Source organism: Chiloscyllium plagiosum, unplaced genomic scaffold (genome assembly GCF_037043375.1).
Source record: "Chiloscyllium plagiosum isolate Xiang-an unplaced genomic scaffold, Cpla_swu_hap1 HiC_scaffold_5, whole genome shotgun sequence".
NCBI classification, from domain to species: Eukaryota; Metazoa; Chordata; class Chondrichthyes; order Orectolobiformes; family Hemiscylliidae; genus Chiloscyllium; species Chiloscyllium plagiosum.
Window position 1 is genome coordinate 78,463,253 of NW_028270143.1, and position 19,348 is coordinate 78,482,600.

At 41.1% G+C, this 19,348-nt stretch overlaps 1 protein-coding gene across 4 annotated transcripts in view; it reads left to right on the forward strand.

The window, feature by feature from the left end:
- Positions 1–19,348, forward strand: part of fam171a1 (family with sequence similarity 171 member A1) — a 194,290-nt gene that overhangs the window by 139,363 nt on the left and 35,579 nt on the right. For 3 of the 4 annotated variants that reach the window (XM_043690324.2, XM_087987329.1, XM_087987331.1), the window contains 3 exons: positions 1,866–1,958; positions 4,302–4,460; positions 13,086–13,262. In XM_043690324.2, coding sequence (XP_043546259.1) covers positions 1,866–1,958; positions 4,302–4,460; positions 13,086–13,262 — 429 coding nt within the window. The remainder of the gene's footprint in view (positions 1–1,865; positions 1,959–4,301; positions 4,461–13,085; positions 13,263–19,348) is intronic. The other variant, XM_087987330.1, reaches the window with a different exon arrangement.

Here is a 19,348-nt window from a genome sequence, read left to right on the forward strand (position 1 = left end):
AATACCCATTCTTCCATCATTTGCATCTTACCATCCTTGACATCCATCAGTGTAATGCTCAGCCAAAAATAGCTCCTATCAAAGGAACCTGCTCTCCAAAATGATCAGAAATATGTAATTGTTCTCTTTAATTTCTAACCCTGGTAAAGTATCTCCTTAATGTGTGGACCTGTAGAAATGAAATCCCGCACCTCCTGTTCAACCCATTTGCACTGTGCAAACTTTCTCATTCTGTCAATGCACTTAAGAACATTGGAATTCCTGACTGGATCAACATAGAGCAGGTTGGCAATAAAATGCATCACTTAGACTTAAATTACCATTGGGCTACATTAAACTATTACAAAAAGGTGTTGAAAATCATGCAACCATGTCTACTTATATTTTATTTGCCAGCATCTGTTGTTACAATAAATCTCCCACATGTATGTTAAAGATTTTCCTTCAATTATACGATGGTGCTACAAAATCTAATACCACAGTGTAATAGGATATAAATTCTTACCATAATGTGCCATACATTGTAAATGTACCTAATTTCACCCAAGTTGATAAAGCAGAGGCTGAATACCTTTGAGAAAGAAAGAATAGAATTGATGGGGTGAGTTTTTTTTTTCAATTGCATGATCCTGTTCTCATTTTGGCATTTTCTCTCATTGTCACATAGCTTTTCACTTTCATGACCTTCCCCCACCCCTGTTTTTCTGTCTGGCTTCTATAATCTGTCTGGCTCTCATAACCAATCTTTCAACATGTGTTTAAGAATCTGTAAAGGCAGGTGGAGAAAGGAACAAATTGAATCAATTGTTGGCAATACTTGTGAAAGTTGGCCGTTAGGCAAACTATCTTTATATCTTAACAAACCTTAGAACACTCACTCTAAGACATTTCTTCATGAAGCAAGACCAGATTTTGTAACCTTTTAAAGGAAACGTATAGAATTTAAAGCAGTTACAATAACACTGGCATATCTGGTCATGTCTGTTAATTAGACTGAATTACTTAAGTAGCATTTCAGTACCACTCCTGAATAGTTCGCTGAAAATTTTAAACCTTCGCATCAGTTACTTCTAATGCAAAAATGCACAATACTTAATCTAGATTATACTAATGACTCACTCATGGCTAAAAGATGTGATTGAACTAAAAAGGTATGGAGCCCAACCAATTTCTTTTTGGGGGCAGTGGGTAAGGGAATAATAGATGTGGGTCCTGAACTTATTATACAGCAAATCTCAAAAACAACCTCTAAAAGTGATTAATTTTTATGTAATTTTCAAATAATTATTTTTGAAATGCTGCTTTTTTTTTCAAAGAAAAGTTGTCAATTGCTCAATGTTTCTTGAATCATATTATCCAAGGGGGAGGATAATCAGATTCTGGAGTCCTTGGCAATCTTGCATTTTCGTTTTGTGGGTTTGCATTTGCGAAATGTTGGTTAGATGGATCCAGTAGGGAGCCTGGAGACTCTATAAATGATGACCTTGTAGTCTGTTTCATGAAAAATTAATTGACTGGAAAACATTAATTCACAGCCTGAAAGGGGCTTGTCTGGAGCCACTGGACCAATTTGGTTGTTTGCGCATTTATGAGTTGCCAATCATCTATGATGCTGCTGTGCTATTCACTTGTAAATTGCAAGTTTGTGTGAGAAGTCTTCCATACTGCAGTATCATGATTTAGAAATCTATTTACTATCCAAATTAATAATCATATTAAAATTAGTACGTGAAAAGCTTGTAAATTGTAATGTTGCAGTTTTTGGAAAATAGATATTTTTTTAAAATTCTGTACTTTTTAGCTTCCTGCAATGCCACAAGGACTCTGTTAATATACACAGCTATTTTGATCTATTTCTTTATCAGTGTTTTCATCTGTGAGCTTGCTTCTCCATCCTGAACGGTCAGCAACCCTAATGGTGTATGAAGATGTTGTTCAGATTGTCTCAGGATTTCAGGGTATGTACTGACAGAATATGACAAATAATTTCAAACCAGTTCTTAAATAGGAAAAAACCGTGACTTCACACCAGAACTGCTTTTTAAGTGACTATGTTTCTTTTTAAGTTGGTAAGCTATGTTTAAAAAGACTGTGCAATATTTTTGTAAAGGAACATTATTTTACTGCACTTCAAAAAATGATATCCTTTATAAACTGGAATGTATGGTGTAAACATATTTATGAGAGTCCAGAACAGCATTCACCACCGCTGTTCCTCTGAAACTGATGACAGTACCTAAAGTCCATATTCATGCTGTTAAACACTGAGGCATAATTGGGTTTTTAATAACTTAACTACAGTTGAATTTATATTTGCAGTTAATATTATATTTGTAGTTAAGATTTATATTAACTAAACCTGATTTTATATTTGTATAATGTCAACTGTTTCCATTCTATTAAGTGCAAGCTTTTAATATACTTTTAAGGTTGCATATTGCAGCTTCTAATAAATACGAAAAATCATTTATTTTAATCTCTGGAAAATGTCTCAAATGTAAAGGATATTTGATGCTTTTTACTTCCTAATTTGTGGTGTCTAAAATTAGCTGATTGGTTGCTTGGCCTGCTTGATCATTTCCTGTTGCCAGACCTCTGAAAATCCTCTAGACTAGTACTGGATTCAAACGGACATCCACAAAGCTGAAATTCAAGTAACAGAGAATGCCAGATCTTTGTAGGGCTTTTTTTTTAGAAGTCAACACTGAGTGTTATTGCTTCATTGATGACAATAGAGTCTGGGCCATAGTTTCCTCTATTTTTATCCCACAGAATCTCAATCTGATGTTTTTCCATCCGGAATAACATGTTTGATGAAATCGCATAATTGTTTTTTCTTAGATAATCAACATAGCCTGATAAATATTGGCTTCTTCTCTACCCCATCTACTCCATTCAACTATGGAAGAGAGATCATCTATGTAATTAGCATCATAAAATCCCTAAAGTGCTGGCAGAGGCCATTTGACCCATTGTGTCTGCTCTGAGTCTCTGAAGAGCATCCCACCCAGAACCACATTTCTTTCCTGCACTTTGTTTGGTTATTGGTACTTTGCAGCATTTTATAAATTGGATTTATGAAGGTAATGTTGTATTCGGGTCTCCAATCAGTTGGTGCTTTCTCAACATCTGACCAGAGGTTAGTGTGCTGAGTCCAGTAGAAGTTGCAAAGTCAGGTCAGCTTCATATTATATTGTGGATGTGTAAGGTTCTTTCAGGCAGAGGGTACTCACTGGAGGAGTAATGGAAAATTACAGATGTGATGCATAAGAACACAACTATCTGCAATCTTTGCAGAGATTGATAATATTTCTAGAATGCATTTCATTCTTTGCAAAGGCTATTACAAGTGGGTTATCAAAAATCCATGCCACGTGGTGAAAAATTGAAACTCTTGTCTGGAGTTAAAAGGTGGAGTGGCACAGAATGAGGTGTATGTCAGGAAGAGATAGGGATGGGAACACAGAGAACAGTGTATGGAATCTGAGGAAAGAATGCATCTAATGTTTGTTCCAGTTGGCACTGACACCTTTATGGCAAATGTTTTGGGTGGTCTTGCTTAGACTGGAGTCTTCTTCTCTACAGTCCTAAAATCTGCATCAAATTCCATATGAGCATTGCAGTCTAGCTGCTTGTCAACTTGTTGTTGCAGATGGACAGCCACTAGTGGATGCAGTTCATCTTTGATACACCCTTATCTTTCTTGCATCTTCAATTTTTCTCCTTATTCCTCCTTTCAAACAACAGTGGTAAAGGGTTATTCCCTATCATGAAAACAAAATGGTAGTGCCACAAGCCATGACCCAACTTCCTGGCTGATTGAAACAACCACAAATAAGAATAAAATCCTTAAGACGCTGCTACAAATCTTTTCTCAGAGATCTTTTAATTAATGTTCATAAAACGGTTTAAGTACACAAGTTAAATGGAAAGGTGTATTACATGAGGCTACAACTTGCCTGCAAACCACAATTAGATCATTGGAGCCTAACTTAAAAATTGCAAACCCATGGCATCTTTTGGTGCAATTGTAAAACCTAACCACAAAATTAATTAGGCAAATTCCACCTGAATCATGATTTGTGTTGATTCTTCTCTCACCCACCCGCAAAGATTACATCTGAAGTTTTGAGAAATAACACCATTATTATCTTTATTTACTCTAGGATTCATGAGAAAATGGGTGCTGGAATGAAATAATTTATAATTAATGTTTCATTAGTTGACCCTGAAATGTAATGCTTGTATGGTAATGTCTTACGAAAAGCGATTGATAAGTCCTTATTTATTTTGATCCATAGGTGCTCTAATTCAGCCTAGAATCCAGTTCCAGAGAAGGTCTCTCAACTTGCCAAAGAACTCAACCTATCGAAATCTGGTAGCTTTTCTTACAGTAGCTGCCACCCCTTGGGAAGTAGGTGATTTCCCATATCTTCAAGGAATTGATGTAAATCGAACAGGTAAGGGACAGATATTAAACAGTGCAAACTCTTACGCAGAGTTAAAATGTCATATTACTCTGTTCGATGCATTTCACAAATGGTGCAGCAATTACTGCCAACTAATTTACTACTTTACATTGCTAACATAATTCAATATGACTACAAAATATTGTCACACTTCCTCTAAAAAAGTCTAAATTACCTTCATTTTGATTTTCACACAAAAGAAAGTAGAGCAAAACAGTAATTTCATCATTCTCCTCAGTGGAAATGTTTTAAGATGATCAAACATGATGCATAAATGGCTACTCCTACTGGTATAAATCTCTCAATTGATACTGCTTCCAGCATATTTCCAGGCAGTGTATTCCACACCTTAACTACTCACTGTGTGAAAAAGTTTCCTGTCACATCCCTTTTACTTCCTTTGAAAATTAGTTTAAATCTATGGCCTCTCATTCATAATCCTGTTATGAGTAGGAACAGTTTCTCTCTATCTACTCTGTCCAGTTCTCTCAAGGTTTTGAAAACCTCAGTCAAATCTCCTCTCAGCCTTTTCCTTTCTCAGCTCCAACTTATTCAATTTCTCTTCGTAATTGAAGCTTCTCATCCCTGAAACAATTTTCATAAACTTCTTTTGCACCATCTCCATAGCATTCACTTCCTTCCTGATAATGTGGTAGCCTGAACTGCACACAGTACTCCAGCTGAGGTCTAATCAGTGCCTTTACAAGTTCAGCACAAACTCCTTGCTCTTGTTAAAGAGCAAGGATACATATTGTATCCTAGGCTGTGTAAATAAAGCCTAGGATACAATATGCTTTATTAACAGGTCTCTTTGCCTATCCTGCTACTTTTAATGACTTATGTCCATGTACACCCAGGTCTCTCTTTTCCTGCACACTATTTAGAATAGCAACTTTTAATTTTGTACTGTCCCTCCATGTCCTCGGTAGCAAAGTGTAGCATCTCTCACTTCTCTGCATTGAACTTCATCTGCTGCTTCTCTGCCCACTCCACTAACTCCAAAATGGCATTTTGAAGTTCTACACTATCCTTGTCACAGTATACAGTGCTCCCAAGTTTTGTATCTTCCCCAAACTTTCAAATAGTCCCTTGTACACCAAGGGCTAGATCATTAACATAAATCAGCATATAAATCAAGGGTCCCAAATCAACCCCTGGGGAACTCCACTACAAGCTTTCCTCCAACCTATAAAAATACCTGTTAACAATTATTGTCTTTTTCCTATGTCCACCCTGCTACTACATCTTTTCATTCCATGAACTCTAACATTGTTCAGAAGTCTGTTGTGCGGCATTATGTCAAAGACCTTTTGGAAGTCCTTGTACATCAAATCAACAGCATAACCCTCATTAACCCCTCTCTGATGCCTCTTCAAAGACTCCCGGTTTGCTAAAACTTATTGTCACTGAGGAAACCCATGCTGTCTCCCCTTACACACATTTCCATGTCACCATTAATTTTATTCAGATTCATTGTTTCTCAAATTGAAATTAACTGCTCTGTAATTGTTGGTTTATCCTTACACTCTGTCTTGAATAATTGTAAAATTTTTCTTTTCTCCACTCTGGTGGCACCTCTAGGCTAAGAAAGAATGAAATTTTGACCAGTGCCTCTGCAATTTCCATTCCTGCTTCCTTTAGTATTCTCAGTTATATGCATTTGGTCCCAATGCTTTGCCAGCTATAAGTACAGTCTATCCAATACCTCCCCCTTTCCATCCAGGGAACTCTGGATTAATTTATCCTTTGAGGGACTATATCTTACCTATTATTAAGACATCTCTTTTTTGAAGGTAGACCGCTGTTCAGCTACAGGTTTTCCTGCAGTATGTCCCAGCCAGTTCTGTTTTTCTCACTGGAGTCAACCATGTCCCAGTTAATGATTTTTGTTCTGTTTTATTACTCTGTGTCAGGATGGAAATGGCTTGGAGAAGAGCCTGCAGCTAGTGGTATTCCCATGTATTAGTTACCCTTTTCCTTGATGGCATTGATCATGGCTTTGGCAAGTACTTTGTAAGGACCCTCAGTGAATTTGTGCAGCACATTTTGTAGATGGCACACGTTGCTGCTACTAAACATCGGTAGTGGAAGGATTGAATCTTTGTGGCTGTCATGCCAATCAAGCAAGATGTTTTATCCTGGATAGTGTCAAGTTTCTTGAATATCATTGGAGCTGCACTCAATCAGACAATTGGGGAGTATCTCTTCACACTCCACATTAGATTGTAGACAGGCTTTGGGGAGTAAGGACCTGAGTTACTCACCACAGGGTTCTTAACCTCTGACCTGCTCCTGTAGCCATAGTATTTATAAAGCTGTTCCAGTTAAGTTTTTGCTGAATGGTAACCCCCCTCCCCATGAGGAACATGTCAGATTCAGTGATGGTGATGCCATGGAATGTCAAGAGGCAATGGTTAGATTCTTTCTGCTTGAAAATGATCAATACCTGGCATTTTGCCAAATGAATATCACTTGTTCATTGTTCTTCTCCACTGTCAGAGACCTTATGATATGGTGACCAATACCCCATCAATGTCATTTGATCTACTGGGCCCACCTCATTCCCAAGAACCAGGTCAATCAGTGCTTCTTCACTCCTTGAGCTGCTGCAGAAATTCTCCTGTTTACATTCTTGCTTGGCCTCTCTGCCATTTACACTGTCACTATCTCAATCTACTTCCAGTTACTTAGGTCTCCCATTATGACAACTCTATAATATTTAATAATGAACCCTCTGTGACATTCTGTTTCTCCAGCATTGCATTGTCCTCCTTAATGAACACTGCAATTCCTCTTCTTGCATTCCTGAACAGGATTATTTAACCAGTTATGTTGTTCTTTGAGCCAGGTCACTGTTATAGCTATAAACACCACCTTAATTCCACATTTACCACCTGTGCTTTCAGTTTATCAAATCTCATTTATTGTATGCAATACATTCACAAACATCCTGTTTTAGAATGTTTTAATTGATTAACTGTTCTCTATTATAGTGCTAATTGTCACTGCAAGTATTTTGCAAAGAAGATCCTTTGCAGCCAACAAACCTCAAGTTTATTCATGAGGAAGCCCATGATTTTCCTTGTGGGTTTTGTGGCTTCGTTAAAGTAATTGGAACATTTTGAGAATCAAGCATGGTCTTATTTATCTAGTCTTGCTCCATTTGTATATGTTAAGTGAGAAACCTAGTCAGAAATACTGCAAAGGAGAAATTCTGCTGAGGCTGGCAATCTGAAATAAAAACCTGAAATGCTGGAAGTACTCAGCCGTTTGGGCAACATCTGTGGAGAGAGAAACAGTTAAGGTTTTCGGGTGGATAACGTTTCATCAAATGAATGGTCATTGATCCAACTCAATTGAATTGAATTTTAGTTCCAGGATCCAATTGTGGCACTCACCTAAATTCAAGGGCACTAGAAAAGATTTTTAGTTAGGCGGCCAAACTAATTAGGCTGTGAGGTCCAATAGGATCTCCAAGGCTGTGGATGGCTGGCACTCTGTGAGTTGCTAGCTGTAGGATGGTGACCATAAATGCGCGACAGAATAGAGGCAGCCTCAGAAGTCTTGTAAATGGTGTAAACTGTACTGTGGCCACCCACCACTGCCAAGCCATTCACGCTGAGAAAAGCATGTTTCCCAGGATACTGCAGTCATGAATCTCATGACCCACTGACCCATGTTCAGCTGCTTTGCGGGATGTGCCTTTAATTGCTGTGGCCTACAGTCATTGGATTGCCAGTACTCAGTCAATGAACTCCAGCCAGATTGTGGGATCTTGGCTGTTAACTAGTAAACTCACACGGTGTATGAATTCCCTTCACTTCAATCAGTCACCCTTCAGTTCCCCCAGAACCTCCCTGAAAATATGCCAGAGGCAGGAACATGCAGATAGAGGAAATAAATTAGTTGATAGTAAGACATTGTTGACATGCCTGACTCCAGCTCAGGATAAATACTCAAACTTAGTATTTGTGAGGCCTTCAACAAGGTCCCGCATAGTAGATTGGTTAGTAAGGTTGGATCACATGGGATCCAGAGAGGGCTAGCCAAGTGAATATAAAATTGGCTTGATGGTAGGAGACAGAGGGTGGTGGTAGAGGGTTGTGGACCAGTGGTGTGCCACAAGGATTCAGTTTGGTTTCACAGGGCGGCGCAACATCGAGGGCTGAAGGGCCTGTACTGCACTGTAATATTCTGTGTTTTGTGATTGGTGCTGGGTCCATTGTTGTTCGCCATTTAGATAAACGATTTGGATGAGTATACAGGACGCATCGTTAGTAAGTTTGTGGATGACACCAAAATTGGTGGTATAATAAACAATGACAAAAGTTATCAAACCAGACAACAGGATCTTCATCAACTGGGTGAGTGGGTCAAGGAATGGAAGATGGAGTTTAACTTACATAAATGTGCCGTGTTGCATTTTGGTGAAACAAGCCAGGGCATGACTTATGCAGTTAATGATGGGACTGTGGAAGTCATGCCCTGGCAGAGAGACCAAAGGGTGCAGATACATAGTTCCTTGAACATGGCGTCACATGTAAACAAGGTGGTGAAGAAGGCATTTGGCAAGCTTGCCTTTATTGGTCAGAGCATTGAGTATAGGAGTTGGGCTGTACAAGATGTTGATAAAGTCACATTTGAAGTACTGCATGTAATTCTGATCATTCTGCTACAGGATGGATGTTATTAAACTGAAAAGGGTACAAAATAGATTTACAAGGATGTTACCGAGACTGGAAGGTTTGAGTTATAAGGAGAGGCTGGATAGGCTGGGACTTATTCCCTGGACTGTAGGAAGCTGAGGGGTGACCTTGAAGTTGTATATAAAATCATGAGAGGTATAGATGAGATGAATAGACAAAGTCTTTTCCCCAGGGTAGACAGTCCAAATTAGAAGGCACAAGTGCTTTAAAAGGGACCTGAGGGCAACTGCTTCACAGAGGGTGGTGCGTATATGGAACAAGCTGTCAGAGGAAGTGGTAAAGGCGGGTGCAATTACAATATTTAAAAGACATTTGGACGGGTACATGGATAGAAAAGGTTTAGAGGGACATGGGCCAAATGCAAGCAAATGGGACTAGTTCAGTTTAGAAAGCCAAGTCGACATGGATGATTTAGGCCGAAGGGTCTGTTTTTTTGCTGTATGACTCTGACTTTATCCCTTCTTCAGGAATGAGGAAAGTTGGTCCAGCAGGCTAAGATAAAAGATAGGGAGGAGGGACTTGGGGGAGGGACGTCGGAAATGTGATGGGTGGAAAGAGGTCAAGGTGAGGGTGATAGGTCAGACTGGGGTGGGGGCGGAGAGGTCGGGAAGAAGATTGCAGGTTAGGAAGGCGGTGCTGAATTTGATGGATTTGACTGAGACAGGCTGGGTGGAGGGGAAATGAGGAAACTGGTGAAATCCGAGTTCATCCCTTGTGGTTGGAGGGTTCCTAGCCGGAAGATGAGGCGTTCTTCCTCCAACCGTCGTTTCGCTGTGGTCTGACGATGGAGGAGTCCAAAGACCTGCATATCCTTGGTGGAGTGGGAGGGGGAATTGAAATGTTGAGCTACAGGGTGATTGGGTTGGTTGGTCCGGGTGTCCCAGAGGTGTTCCCTGAAACGCTCCGCAAGCAGGCGGCCCGTCTCCCCAATATAGAGGAGGCCACATCGGCTAGGAACCCTCCAACCACAAGGGATGAACTCGGATTTCACCAGTTTCCTCATTTCCCCTCCCCCCAGCCTGTCTCAGTCAAATCCATCAAATTCAGCACCGCCTTCCTAACCTGCAATCTTCTTCCCGACCTCTCCGCCCCCACCCCAGTCTGACCTATCACCCTCACCTTGACCTCTTTCCACCTATCACATTTCTGACGCCTCTCCCCCAAGTCCCTCCTCCCTATCTTTTATCTTAGCCTGCTGGACCAACTTTCCTCATTCCTGAAGAAGGGCTAATGCCCGAAACGTCGATTCTCCTGTTCCCTAGATGCTGCCTGACCTGCTGCGCCTTTCCAGCAACACATTTCCATCTCTGATCTCCAGCATCTGCAGACCTCACTTTCTCCTCTATGACTTTATACATGCCTGGACCTTGTCTAAAGGCCTATTTGATTTTCAGCAGTCGACATACATCCACTAGTGAATCTTAACAAGAAGAAGCTCTTTGATGAGGTGAAACACAACTCCACTTGCCTGGATGAATGTAGCTACAACACTCAAGAGACTTGACCCTATCCAGGACAAAGCAGTTTGTTTGATTGTCACTGCATCTGCAAACATTCACACTCACCTCCACCAATGCTCAGTAGCCGCAGTCTATACCATCTACAAAATGCGCTGCCAATTAAACCAAGACTCCTTAGCTAGTACTTCCAAACCCATGATCACTTCAGCTTGAAGGACAAGGGCAGGGGATACATAGGATTACCACCACTTGCAGGTTCCCCTCAAAGCAATTCACCATCCTGGCTTGGAAATATATGCTGACCCAGTGTTGCTGAGTCAAACTCCTGCAACTCACTCCCTAACAGTTCATCGGGTATACCTACATCAAGTGGACTGCAGCAGGTCAAGAAGGCAGCTTACTGCCACCTTTTCAAGGTCATTTGGAGAAGGGCAATTGATGCTGGCCCAGCCAGTGAAGCTTACACATTAATTAAAAAATAATTAGGATGATGCCCAAAAAAAAATTAATGATCTATCATTCAAAGACATTGTGACCGATCTGATAGCACTCCACTCCACTTCTTTTCCCACTAAACCTTGATTCCCACTATGAGTAAAAATCTGTCTGCTGAATACGCTCAGTGACCCAGTCTCGATAGCCCTATGTGGAAAAGATTTCAACAGATTCACTACTGTCTCAGAAGAAATTCCTCGTCTACTCTGTTCTACTCTGAAATGATGCCATCTGGTCCTCAATTCTCCCATGAGAAATAACCTCTTCAAATTCATCCTGTCAAGTCCCCGAAGAATCTTGTATGTTTCAGTGAGGTTTTCTCTCACTCAGATGAAAGCAGGATTTTGCTTTCCTGAGGACAACTGAAATCAAAACTGCACAGTCCATGTAGTTTGAAGAATTTAGATTTCTATCACATCTTTCGCAACATCAGGATGTCCCAAAGTGCTTTACATCCAAAGGAGTATCTTTGAAGTGCATTCACTATTCTAATGTAGGAAACGCTAAAGTTAATTTGCTAACATCAAGGTCCTGAAAACAGTAATCACCTAATTAGATTGTTTCACTCAGGTTGTTTGAGGATTAAATAAGGTCAAGGCACTGCTTCTTGTAAAGTGTGCATCTTGTTCATCGGTTCACAGTGAGTCTTCAATCTATAGCAATATTAAAGACTAAGTTGTTGTCTAACTATAGCTTGTGATCCAAACCATTTCCACTTGGATTGTTATCAGTTTCCCTGCAAACCCCAACAGTGTTACCTTAGTGTTATTTACATAGAATTGACAAGTGAGCTCAATTAAAAAATGATACATTAATTTGTTCAAATATAGTTTACGGTACTCTCATCTGAGTGAATAACATACCACATTCAAGTTGTTGTAATTTGGTCTTTTTGAAAACCATAACAGTTATGTAACTTATGAGATTTTGAATTCACATGTAAATTCTCTCCAGGTTTTATCTGCTATTCTGTCACTAGAAATGGGGGTCACTATTTAAAAATGAAGGGTTGTTCATTAAAAAGAAAGGCGGGTTCATTTCTCTCAGATGGACAGGGGTCTCAGAGCTCTCATCCTCAAAAGGTAGTGCAAATAGTATCTTTCAACATTTTTAAGACTGCGGTGGATAGTTTCTTTATAAACTTCCTGTTTATCAGGGCTGGGCAGGAATGTGAAATAGTCAGACCACCATGATCGTATAGAATAAGGGAGCAGGGTTAAGAGTCCAAATGGCTTCCTCCAGCTTGAATCTATATGTTTATGCCTTACGATCTTCCTTTCTGGAAACATGCTGTAGGAAGTGAATGTGATATATAAGTTAAATTTAGCAGTTCAATTGATCAATACTGATTACTGTTCTTCATTAATAGAACATTTGTATTTAATTGCAATGTAGATTTAATTTGTATAACAAACAAAAGTCACTTTTTTAAAAAAAGATTGGTTCGATCAGATGAAATGGGAGATGTGATTGGACTGTACTTAAGGACAGGGATTCGTTGAGTGTTAGTCTGATAAACTGATTTGCAGGTAAGTTTCAGAAGCTGTTAACATGCACTGCATATAAATTTGTAAATATATTGTTTATATTGATCACATTCATCTGGTTTTGAGCATCAATCATGGTTTATTCCAGGACACAGCAGTTATTGAGAAATGTGGCTGCTTGGAGGAATCCATTTGTGTAATTGCATCTGTTTATGTTGTGGATTTTGTAAACTGTATCCTCACCCAGCAGAATTTTATACTTTATTTAAAGAAGAGGAATGAATAATAATAATAAATATGCATTATCTATGTTCTGGGCATTGAAGATAACTTGCTTCCCAAATCTTGAAACCAGTTTTCCTGATCAATGTCAACAATGCACCATAGAGTAATTTACTTTGCTTCAACATGATACACTAATAATGTGTTTAACCTTTTTTACTTCTAATGCTGTCATCTGTTTTACAGGAAACAGCAGCAGGTTTCAGCTGACCCCTGTCACAGCAGTGAGTGTTCATCTCTTGAATAGTGATGGAACTGAAATCCAAGTGAACGGTCCCATCTGTGTGACCATTCCCCTGCCAGCCAAAAGCTCCTTGAAGCCGAATGATGCTCTCCCAGCATGGAAGTTTGATAAGAAAATTGGTAAGCCATCCAGATAATTTGTCAATATTTTGAAGACTGAAGACGGGAGAGCTAACTAATTGTCTGTTCTCCAAGTGCAGTGCCAGGATATTACACAAGGTTCTGTTTTTGTTTTTCTTCTCGAAAGCTTTTCTTGGCAAGTAAAACACAAAAGATATTGTTCTTGTCTTTTGTGTAAGTTTGTTTATTTCCATCTAATGTGTGCTGTTTTTGGTAGTTCTATTTCTTTTTATCCCATTTTCTGAAAACACGTACCTGTGTTATGCAATTATTAAGATTAGTCTTTGAATTAGTCCACAAATAATTCTATCCTCAAATGTTTCTTTTCACTGCTAATTGTGCTGTTCATGCAGGTTTTACAGTGACTATGTAGTCTTGCCCATTACTGAAAGCTGTTAAGCTCACAAATCCTTGGTGAGAAACTTAAGTGTGCTTGGCCATAGAAACAGGACTCTGCCATTTAGTTCCTTGAATGAGACCATGACTGATCTATGAGCTAACTCCATGCAGCTATCTCTACCCAGGTTTCTATAAAGACCTCTAACTGACAGTGAACAATTAGAGTCATAGTGTCATACCATACAAAATCAGAGTGTTTGGCCCAACTCGTCCATGCTCACCAGGTTTCCTAAGCTGAACTATCCCATTTGACTGCATTTGGCCCATATCCCTCGAAACCTTTTCTATCCATGTACCAGTCTAAATGTCTTTTAAATGCTGTTAACATATTCTACCACTTCCTCTGGAAATTCCTTCCATATACGCAGCACCCTCTATGTGGAAAAAGTTGCCCCTCAGATCCCTTTTAAATCTTTCCTGTCTCACCTTAACCAATGCCCTGTAGTTTTAGACTCCCCTACCATGGGGAAAAGACTTTGGCTATTCATTTTATCTCTGTCCCTCATGATTTTATAAACCTCTATATGATCTCCCCTCAGCCTCCTACACTCCAGGGAAAAAGTGTCCCAGCCTATCCAGCCTGTCCTTATAACTCAAACCCTCCAATCTTGTTGATATCCTTGTAAACCTTTTCTGCACCCTTCCCACTTTAATAACATCTCTTCTATAGCAGGGCAGCCAGAATTGTACGGAGTACTCCGAATCTGGCCTTACCAATGTCCTGTACAGCTGTGACATGATGCCCCAACCCTACATTCGATGCTCTGCCTGGTGAAGGCAAGCATGCTAAATGTTTTCTTCATCAAATCTAAAACCAACTTCCATTTGTGAAATAAGTGTTAAAAGCTTCAAGCATCTTTTCTGTGTAGAGATGTGTCATAATTACACATCAATATCACGTTCCTGTAGTACTCCAGGTGTGGTCTAACCTGGACTGTTATAAAGATGAAGCATGACTTGTACCCCCTGGTATTCTACTCCACTGGATATAATTGCTCTCATTCCATTAGCTTTTTGGATTACTTTTTATACTTACATAATTTAAATGCCCTGGATCCCCAAATGTCCACTGTATCTAGCCTTTTGCCATGAAGAAGATAGCTTGTCCTGGCCTTTAAGGTCAAATGTAGATGACCTCATTTGCTTATATTGAAATCCATTTGCCACAGTTTTTCCCATTCATTTAATCTATTAATATCTATCAATTGTATAGCAAGATGCCTCACCCAGAAGGCGAAACACCAACTACTACTCACTCCCCATCAAGCATATCTCATCGTGGGATATTTCAATGATATTGCTGATAGTTACAAAGGATTGCACTTCCGGACTGTCTCACTCGTTCTACTTTCTGAAGGAGGCTACAAGAGGGGATATTAATGAAAGAAAAGGAAAAAGATGGAATTGAAAGTGCAGTTTGAGGCATGTCCTACCATTCTTTCTTATTGAACCAATGCTTCTAGGTGTTTTAATTAACTAAACTGTGTTGTGGTTTCATTTCTAAAATCTATAAGTCAAAACAAAACCCTGCCTGATATTTAGTTTGGAGATTTCAATTTCTCCCTGCTATTTGCTTATCCCAGCATTCCCCTCTGGTTTGGTAAAATCATTTGCCGTGTAGATTTAGCCAATTTTTTAGATGGTAAAAGGTGTGTCAGAGATGGTGTTCATGTGCTGGTAATTTTGTATTGCATCATTATGTGTGTTTATACAGAGTTAAGACAGGCTAGGCATAAATACTTAGTTGACCTTGAAGTAATCTGCCTTCAGTTTGGCAAGTCTTCATGCTGGTTAGTCATACTTACAGGATGTAGATTTCTCAATTCTGTTTTGTTATATTTCACCATCAAACACACAAGACCTCTTTTGATTTGGTTGTGTGTCCGCCAAATGATACCTTATAATGAGGGTCCAATTAACCAATGCACAGCCATCATACAGAATCTACCGTAGACTCTCCAGGAAACCATAATCGTATCAGCTTTTGTCAGTCATAGCACAGAGTACAGCACAGAAACAGACCCTTTCGTCCAACTCATCCATCCCAACCAGACATCCTAAATTAATCTAGTCCCGTTTGCCAGCAGTTGGTCCATATCCCTCTAAACTCTTCCTATTCATATATCCACACACAATATTCCAAAAGGGGCCCAACAAATGTCCTGTACAGCCCACATGACCTCCCAACTCCTATACTCAATGCTCTGTCCAATAAAGAAAAGCATACCAAATGCCTTCTTCATTATCCTATCTACCTGAGCCTGCACTTTTAAGGAAGTTTGCACTCCAAGGTCCCTTTGTTCAGCAACACTGCCCAGGATGCTTACCATTAAGTGCATAAGTTCTGCTCTGATTTGCATTTCCAAAATACTGCACCTCACATTTATCTAAATTAAACTCCATCTGCCACTCCTCAGCCCATTGGCCCATCTGATCAAGATCCAATTGTACTCTGAGGTAACCTTTTTCACTGTCCACTACACCTCCCATTTTGGTGTCATCTGCAAACTTACTAACTATACCTCCTACGTTCACATCTAAATCATTTATATAAATGACGAAAAGCAATGGACCCAGCATCAATCCTTGTGGCATACCACTGGTCACAGGCCTCCATTTCTGAAAAGTAATCCTCCACTACCACCCTCTGTCTTCTACCTTCGAGCCAGTTCTGTAACCAAATGGCTACCTCTCCCTGTATTCCATGAGATCTAACCTTGCTAACCAGTCTACCATGAGGAACCTTGTTGAATGCCTTACTGAGGTCCATGTAGATGACGTCCTCATCAATCCTCTTTGTTACGTCTTCAAAAACCTTTTACATTTAGAAATCTCCATACTGTTGAAATATTTTTTTCCCCCAGAAGGAAGTTTCTGTTTGTGTCCCAATTAAATATTTCACTTTTTATCATCTTTATTCTTCCAATAGTTGCTACTCCTAATATTTTTATATCTTTTTGACCATTCCAATTCCTTTGCTTTATGGAAAGCATTTTTATATTTATCTGCTGTTGGTGTCTTTGATGGTCTAGGTGATTCCAGTAATCTGTGCCAGTTGCCAGCTTTCCATGTGAAATTATCAGATGAAATGAGACAATTGGTTCGGCTATTAAGTATATGATGCTGAACTGTCCTTTTTAAATAATGTAAAGAGCAGGAAATGTCAATCAAAAGTGTTTTCAAGCACAGAAATACTGTATATGAAATTTCAAATGAAGCAATTTGAAGTAAAAGTTGCAATAATAAAATCGATTAACGTGCGCAGTCAGACTTCCACTGTTCTGATGAGTTTAATTGCATAGTAACTGAAATTGAAGAAAGCTGAAAAATGTGTTGCTGGAAAAGCGCAGCAGGTCAGGCAGCATCCAAGGAGCAGGAGAATCGACGTTCCAAGTATAAGCCCTTCTTCAGGAATGAAGAGAGTGTGCCAAGCAGGCTAAGATAAAAGGTAGGGAGGAGGGACTTGGGGGAGGGGTGTTGGGAATGCGATAGGTGGAAGGAGGTTAAGGTGAGGGTGATAGGCCGGAGAGGGGGTGGGAGCGGAGAGGTCGGGAAGAAGATTGCAGGTCAAGAAGGCGGTACTGAGTCCGAGGGTTGGGACTGAGATAAGGTGGGGGGAGGGGAAATGAGGAAGCTGGAGAAATCTGCCTTCATCCCTTGTGGTTGGAGGGTTCCTAGGCAGAAGATGAGGCGCTCTTCCTCCAGGCATCGTGTTGCCATGGTCTGGCGATGGAGGAGGCCAAGGACCTGCATGTCCTTGGTGGAGTGGGAGGGGGAGTTAAAGTGTTCAGCCACAGGGCGGTTGGGTTGGTTGGTGCAGGTGTCCCAAAGGTGTTCTCTGAAACGTTCTGCAAGCAGGCGGCCTGTCTCCCCAATGTAGAGGAGGCCACATTGGGTGCAGCGGATGTAGTAAATGTGGAGGTGCAGGTGAATTTGTGACAGATATTGAAGGACGTAAGGGGGGAGGTGTGGGCACAAGTTTTGCACTTCTTGCGGTTGCAGGGGAAGGTGCCGGGAGTGGAGGTTGGGTTGGTGGGGGGTGTGGACCTAACGAGGGAGTCGTGGAGGGAGTGGTCTTTCTGGAACGCTGATAGGGGTGGGGAGGGAAATACATCCTTGGTGGTGGGGTCTGTTTAGAGGTGGTGGAAATGATGAAGGATAATACAATGTATCTGGAGGTTGATGGGGTGATAGGTGAGGACCAGTGGGGTTCTGTCCTGGTGGCAATTGGAGGGGCGGGGTTCAAGGGCGGAGGAGCGTGAAGTGGAGGAGATGCAGTGGAGAGCATCGTCAACCACGTATGAGGGGAAATTGCGGTCTTTGAAGAAGGAGGCCATCTGGGTTGTACGGTATTGGAAATGGTCCTCCTGGGAGCAGATGCGACAGAGGCGAAGGAATTGGGAATATGGGATGGCGTTTTTACAGGGGGCAGGGTGGGAGGAGGTGTAATCTAGGTAGCTGTGGGCGTCGGTGGGTTTATAGTTTGAGTCGCCCGCCCGAGATAGAAATGGAGAGATCTAGGAAAAGGTGGGTGGTGGTGCCAGTGTAGCTGCGGAAGATGGACTGTTCCTCTTCGGCGGATATGTGGAACAGTCCATCTTCCGCAGCTACACTGGCACTACCCCCCACCTTTTCCTCCGCTACATCGATGACTGTATCGGCACTACCTCGTGCTCCCACGAGGAGGTTGAACAGTTCATCCACTTTACTAACACCTTCCACCCCGACCTCAAATTTACCTGAACCGTCTCAGACTCCTCCCTCCCCTTCCTAGACCTCTCCATTTCTATCTCGGGTGACCGACTCAACACGGACATTTACTATAAACCGACCGACTCCCACACTCGCACCAACCAACCCAACCGCCCTGTGGCTGAACACTTTAACTCCCCCTCCCACTCCACCAAGGACATGCAGGTCCTTGGCCTCCTCCATCGCCAGACCATGGCAACACGATGCCTGGAGGAAGAGCACCTCATCTTCCGCCTAGGAACCCTCCAACCACAAAGGATGAATGCAGATTTCTCCAGCTTCCTCATTTCCCCTCCCCCCACCTTATCTCAGTCCCAACCCTCAGACTCAGCACCGCCTTCTTGACCTGCAATCTTCTTCCCGACCTCTCCGCCCCCACCCCCTCTCTGGCCTATCACCTTCACCTTAACCTCCTCCCACCTATCGCATTCCCAATACCCCTCCCCCAAGTCCCGCCTCCCTACCTTTTATCTTAGCCTGCTTGGCAAACCTTCCCTCTTCCTGAAGAAGGGCTTATGCCCGAAACATCGATTCTCCTGTTCCTTGGATGCTGCCTGACCTGCTGCGCTTTTCCAGCAACACATTTTTCAGCTCTGATCTCCAGCATCTGCAGTCCTCACTTTCTCCTGAAATTGAAGAAACCCAACTATGGTAATACTGAGCATTTGTTACTAAATTTCGATTAGAGAATTTATTGGCCTGAATATAGAGTTCAAAAAATACACGATTCCTTATCAATTGAGCTTAGTTTGCACTTCTAATGGGAACTAGTGAAGCCAGTAGATGTGCATAATGCAGCACTACACTCAACATGGGGTCTTGATTCAAGTGAGATACCTGCCAACAGTGTGTGCACATGACAGAAGTCATGTGACTACATCACACTCAGTGGGAAAATTGTACACAATTCTCATTCAATCCAAAATCCCCTATTA